Raw genomic sequence first — 7021 nt, 5'->3', positions numbered from 1 at the left:
ATTTAAAAACTTTAACATAATTTTAATACATATAAAATAATAAAAAAGATAATAAATATATGTAATTTTGCAGAGAATAAAATAACGAATATTTTCTTCAAATCGATTCTCAATGCAATTTCCTATGATAAGATGGACGCAAATACTAATATTATAATTAATATTTAAACTGAAATATTGATTATATTTCAGTTTGACACAGATCGACCCGGTTTTACTAAAATATGCATTGTTGGAAGAGACAAAAACTCATACACTACTTTAAATATGGATGCAAAAGCATATCGGTAAATATTATATTTAATAGAAATCTATTCAATATAATTTATAAAATTAAAGAAAAAAGAAAACAATTGTTTGTTCAGAAAATTAAATTCCTTGATCGACGATCAATCATATTTGAATCAACAAAAATTCCGTACATGGATAGAAGGAATTCTCAGCAAAGTGGCCAAGACTACTAGTGGAAGTAACGAAATTTTATTTGATGGTTATTTACCAGTAAGTAAAAAAAATTATAGTTTGAATATAATACTCAAACTATTATTGATAGTTTAGCAATAAAATTGATTGCATAGATTTGTATCAATTTATACTAAACTAACATTTGAACACAAAAGTTTGATTTAATATACCTCTGTATATACCCGGAAAAATGTTTTATATATAATTATATATAATTTATATATAATTATATTTATATAATTATATATTTATATAATATATATATAATATATACTATATTATATTATATACATATATCTATATAATTATATAGAATTATATAATTATATATAAAATTATATATAAAATATTAGGTGTAGTAAAAAGAAATCCATCATTATTTTTCCATTCAATTTCATGCAAAAATAATGGATTTCTTTTTACTACACCTAATATGTCCATTTACAAATATATAAAATCATAGAAGAAAGTTGCCGATATTGACACAGTCTGCTAAAGTGACATTCCCTTCAGAAATTAATTATTATACTTTATTAATACTAATAAAATTATGATCTGTTTAGCTAATTAGAAAAAGTACAAACTCATAATTCATGTATTTGTGACTTATTTCTATACTAAATCAACTAAAAACAAATTCTACGAATGCAAAAATAAAATTCTTACGATTTTCTTTTGCAAATTACATAGTTTAAATAATAGTGAATATATTATTGAATATTATGTCATTTTTAATGCTTGTAATTTCCTAAATCAATTTCATTTGTTATTTTTTTCTCTTAATTTTTTCACGATTTAAAATTTAAAATTAGGGTGTCAACCGTCACACCTATTTGTAAAACAGATGAGCTAACTTAATTGGAGCTGAAGACAGTCGTGCATGGAAAAACTCTTGAAAAACTATAACATATTTGCATCTTGCAGAACAGCCTAAAATAAATATGCATATAATTCAATAAAAATGTTTTATAACGAGGTAAAAAGATTCTGAAATATCTTGTATATATTCACTTGTAGGTACTTTACGTATACTTTTATTTTTATCTTTTGTTTAAGAAATATTGTCTAAAAACAAAGTAATATGTGACTTTCCTCTATATAATTTTATATAATTTTATTTATAATTTAATTATATATAAAATATTTTTTCTCGGGTATAACGTATATTAAAAAAATGAATTAGTATAATTGAATTAGTATAAACGGAATAGTCTATTATTTAATCACCATTAAAATAATAACATTTATTTAATTATTAAATTATTAATTTTTGTTCTATATTTATCTATATTTTTCTATAGTCTAACTGGATGAAAAATGTCTAGAGAGTGCTAGTAAATATTATCATTTTGCTATTAAATTATATTTTTTTCAATTTTGTTCGATTTTTACTGATATCCGAGATTGTAATAAACGAGCAAATTATTCTCGACATTTATTTATTTATTTGGCTATTTAAAATTGTCGCGTGATATATTATATCGTGAATCATATAACAGAGAAGCTTAAATTAGTATATTTTGTAACTAATATCGCATATCTTTTCTTTGTTTAGATAAAGATAAAAAAATCAGGACCAGCATTTACACTTCTAATCGTACTTTCTGAAAGAATTATCAACATCGATGTAGTTCCTGTTTTAGCTTTTTCGCCTCGTATTACTATGCCACCAAGATGTTCAAAATGTGACATATTACAAGTACGTAATAAAAAAATTATAATATACTAAATTGAAGCAAACTCTGATAGAAAAATTTATCCGAAATGCGTTCGAAATGTAGTTAAAATGTGTCAGAATTCATTCTAAATTTCTATATATGCTAAATTAAAATAAGTTAAAAGTTAACTATAAATTGTGAAATTGAACCTAAATGATCCCCATGTTAACTTAATCGAGTGAAAGAGACTCCTAGAAACAGAGTAATAAGCATTTTAAAATATGCCAAAAATATGGAACAGTCTTTATTGATTTGACCTTGGATCAAATCACATTGTCAAGGTCAAGTCAAAGTTGATGCCACCCAAGATCAAACCAATAAAACTAGTAAATATATCTTATTAAACTCTATTACTTTTGTCTAAGACATTTTTCTCAAAAATGCATACTTTCTGACATATTAGATACTGCGTTTCCGTTATATTTCACTGCAAGTTTCAATTACAACATTTCAATAGTATTACAATAACAAATATTGCAGCAATGTTGTAAATTTGTATGTTATATGAAGTTCTTCTTTAATCTTTTTTGAATTTAATAATTAACTTTTTATTCAAACAATTATATTTATTAAATCAATATTATAATATTTTAAAACAAAACTTAATGGAGCAAAACTAATTGTTTATAGCAATTCAATAATTAAATAGCATGTTTCTAATCACTTCCTGTTTTATAATAGTCTGCTTCAGAGAATAGACGTTGGTCTGCAGTTCCAAAACCATTAGATAACAGTAAAGGTTTTAATGATTCACAACATCGCTATTGGCGATTATGTTTTTACGAATTTGAAAAAGACATGATTTGTAACTATAAATATTCGATTATGAAGCCTGTAATACGACAATTAAAGGTATATCGTGGAGTAATAAACAATTTATTTATACTAATATGAATAAATTTAGTCTATCTTTTATATTTAACATCGTAAGTATCCCTATGTAATTTTCTTTTTTTTATTTCTTTTTCAATGAATATTAGTTACATTAAACTTTTATTTATTTGTAGTATTAATTTTTATTTTATGTCTATTGTAATAACTTATAATTTTATACAATTTATTTTATATAATTTTATATATAATGTATATTTTTTATTAGAAATTGAGAGATACTCAAAAATGGTGCAACATCGCAAGTTATTATCTTGAAACATTATGTTATAATAAAAAAGAAATGTTTCATATTTCTCAAAAAAAATCATATACTTTATTATTCTTCACGGTAACGTACTAAAAATAAACGTACTAAATAAAATATAATTTTTTTATTAAATGAATTACACCGCCTGTAATTACACCGCTATAAATAACATAGACTTAAAAATTGCATGTACTAATAAATGATAATAAGCTATTATTCTAAATCCAAATCTTAAAATTATTATTATTAACCCTAATTGATTTAAAGTGTTTGACTTTTATTAAAATAATGAAGTAGCAACGCTTTTATAGATGTTAGAAGAACTTCGCGATGCTCTTCGCAATGGAAAAATAGAATTCTATTGGGACAAAGATTACAATTTGCTGGAGAAAATCGGACCTGAGCAAATGAGAAATATGCAGCATAGATTAGATAATGTTTTAAAAAGTATAAGGAAGAACATAAGAAATGATGCGTATGCAATAGCTAGATGGGTTTGTGAGTACTTACACTTTCTTCATGCTTCGAATATAAATACATACGAATTAATATACACACATACATGGTCAACTAGAAAATTAGCTATTGTTGATGTTTATATATTAAAATATAAAAATTAATAATATAGAGAGTAAGTGGCTATTAATTAAAAATTATTCAAATTAATTCAAATAATTTATAAAAATTAATGTCACGATATTACATTTCACTTGAATTTTTGATTATAGTAACTAAAAACGAATTAGACATTTTGATAAATTCGGAATATGTATCGAAACCGGAACCAGAATCTGAACTTGAAAATCGTAAGTATAAGTAAATAATCGTAAGATATAAATGTAAGAAGTAAAAAATGTAGAATAAACTTTTACACGAAATTCCATTTTTTTTTAAATTGTACACATGTAATTCAAGAAAAAATGTTTTCAATTATGATGATTATTTGGATTGACAATTTAAGATTGTTTCGCATTTTCAAGGAATGACATGTTAAAAATATATACACATTTCAATCAATAAAATAATTAATTTATTGCATATAAATATTTATAATATTAATTTTTTTACATTTTTCATTTTTGTCTATATAAAAAAACTTAAGCTTTCCAAATCTGTAAGTTAACAGCAAAATAAGATGCTTTTTGCAACTTACAGAGTAGATTACAAGTGTTGCAAAAGGTAAAAGAGATATTAAAATTTACATATATACTATAAATGAGTAAGCAAACGTAAAAATTGTAGATAATACTAATTAGATTAAAAAGCATGCTTCGTCGAATTAGACTGTGTGTTATTGTAAATAATATGCGACGGAATTAATATTACAGACGGAATTAATATTATCTCTTAATTTTTATATAATATTCATAAAGAATACATGAAAAATATGAATGAATTCTTTATATTATAAAAAATTTATCATTACATTTTGTTATTACAAATTTGTCGCTCAATTATGAACACGTCTTTCTTTATCAATCACTTATAATACTCATATATAAAATCGTAATTTTTAAAGCCAATTGCAACTAGATAGTACATTTCAACGAATTTCTTTTAAATTTATATTTTTAAGATATGGAGATGTCTAAAATTAGATATAAATTCTAAAAATATGAATTTAAGTCAATTTAAGATTTTTAAGAATAAACATTTTTGATCTAATAAATAATTTACATTTGTGCATGAAATTAAGGCACTCTTCCTTCATGCCACATTAACCACATCGAATTATGAGATAACTTCTCATTTTTGATACAACATTGCCAATATGGAGGAAGAAATATACTTAATATTATTTTAAATTTCATATTAGCTTTGTACTTTACTTCACGATATCACACGTATTTATTTTACATTACATTATATTTATTTTATTTTACACTATATTTTTTCATGCTATTTTTATGCTATTTGTTTGTTATCAATATTAATATACAGTTTTATTTTTTTTTTTGCAGTAAGTCAATGGAATTGCATGGTTCTTTGACCAATCAAGGAAGAAATCAGCAATGTTGCTAACGCAGCGTATCATAGCGAGACAATCTGCTTCAGCTGTATGATGATCGTCAAAGTGTTTGCCGACTATATGCTCATGAATGGCAATAAGTTTTAAGCTACTTGGTCTCTCAAACTCAAAATTCAATCTTTTTTTCAAGTTGTTTTTCTTGACTGGTCGCTGCATGAAGACATTTTCTGGTTTCGTTTTTTGAGCCTTTGGTGTTTTTTCGTTCGCCTCTTGCATAGGATTCTTTGACGATTGGACATCATTGTTACAATTATCTACTTTTATATTTACAGCTTTAATACATTTATCGTCACAGACAAACATTGTTTGCGCAGTGGATGTCGTTGCAATAATTTTGGATTTTTCCTCCGTCATCACATCCATATCCAATGTGGAAAGCGAGTCATTGAATTCGTCGTTCAACAAATCTTGAAATACTGTGGATTGCAAGTTTCTTTTCTTAAAGAAATCGTCGAACATTTTCCATGTATCAATACAGAGAATTTCGTCACTAAGTATCTTTAATAGGAAAAAAGGAACTATTATTATTATTATTATTATTATTATTAAATGATAATTATTATTAAAGGTGATTATTATTAAATGTAATAAAAAATGAAAGAGCTAATTGTTATATAAATCATTTATTACCTTATTGATATGTTTAAGTTCCTCTAAGAATATTGGATAATCGAATTTGTTGCCGTTATGTGCTGCGAAACAAATTGGCGGTGTGAGACGTTGCAAAAAGTATATTATTAATTCATAAAGTTCACTTTTAAAAGGCTGCAGTACCTGCATATCCTCATTATATAATTCTGCAAAATTATGTATTATTTCCTTGTCAAAATTATGCCACTGTATTTTATATAAAAATATTTAGTCAGTATAGTACTAGTGATTAAATTTGCCATTAAACTAATAAAATAACTCACTTGTCAAGTGCTGTACTTGTACTGGTATAACTTTTTGTGGATTAACTGGGAGTACCAATTTATGTAAGACTCTCGGTAGGCAATTTTTGTTACCATTACGTATTGATTCTGTCGAGACGGCGACTAAAGCAATTTCTGTAATTCTTGGCATGACATTTTCTTGGATCAGTCCAGTTGTTTCCAAATCGAAAAATACAAATGTTTGAATATCCATGTCAACTTTCTCTGTGTTTCTGTGTAAATATTTTCTCTTCTGTGTTCTATATCTTCATTCTAATCTTATGATCCTGCACAACATTATATTAATTACATAATTGTGATAAACTTGATATGTTATGAATAAACTTTTAATTTTAATTTTTCAAAACTTTATTTTATACTTCACAAGATATCCAGTGAATGTATTTTTATTGGAGATAAGGTCTCATTACTCATCTAAGATGCAATATTTTATCAATATTCCAGTCAAATTTCCAGGTAATTGTCTAAAATTGTAAAATTATAAGAATATATCTTTTATGGCTATATTTCTATCTCTCTTTTCTTTTTCTTTGTATCTCTTAATTAATTACTAATTACTTCTGAATATAGAAAATGCAACAAGATATAACTATGAGATAGATTTGTGTGTGTGTGTGTGTGTGTGTGTGTGTGTGTGTGTGTGTGTGTGTGTGTGTGTGTGTGTGTGTGTGTGTGTGTGTGTAGTTAGTACTAGTACGTATAGTACTATACTTAATACTACCTACTACTNTAC

The 7021-nt window shown here is 24.8% G+C and overlaps 2 protein-coding genes across 2 annotated transcripts in view; one reads left to right on the top strand and one right to left on the bottom strand.

Annotated features, from left to right (window-relative positions):
* Positions 1-5954, top strand: part of LOC105626045 — a 7277-nt gene extending 1323 nt beyond the window's left edge. Inside the window, exons 3-10 of the mRNA XM_012207358.1 lie at positions 193-287; positions 366-501; positions 2021-2164; positions 2865-3035; positions 3283-3405; positions 3636-3822; positions 4053-4130; positions 5286-5954. Coding sequence (XP_012062748.1) covers positions 193-287; positions 366-501; positions 2021-2164; positions 2865-3035; positions 3283-3405; positions 3636-3822; positions 4053-4130; positions 5286-5314 — 963 coding nt within the window. The 3' untranslated portion in view covers positions 5315-5954. The remainder of the gene's footprint in view (positions 1-192; positions 288-365; positions 502-2020; positions 2165-2864; positions 3036-3282; positions 3406-3635; positions 3823-4052; positions 4131-5285) is intronic.
* Positions 5376-6481, bottom strand: LOC105626180 (three prime repair exonuclease 2). Its single transcript, XM_012207490.1, has 4 exons — positions 6268-6481; positions 5984-6150; positions 5460-5851; positions 5376-5379 (listed from the first exon to the last, which is right to left on the bottom strand). The coding sequence occupies exons 1-4, from the start codon at positions 6479-6481 to the stop codon at positions 5376-5378; spliced, it is 777 nt and encodes a 258-aa protein (XP_012062880.1).
* Between the last annotated feature and the right edge of the window lie 540 nt (positions 6482-7021).

This window comes from Atta cephalotes (assembly GCF_000143395.1).
Source record: "Atta cephalotes unplaced genomic scaffold scaffold00004, whole genome shotgun sequence".
NCBI classification, from domain to species: Eukaryota; Metazoa; Arthropoda; class Insecta; order Hymenoptera; family Formicidae; genus Atta; species Atta cephalotes.
Note: the sequence above shows the minus strand (reverse complement) of the source record. Positions and strands in the feature narration are given on the sequence as shown.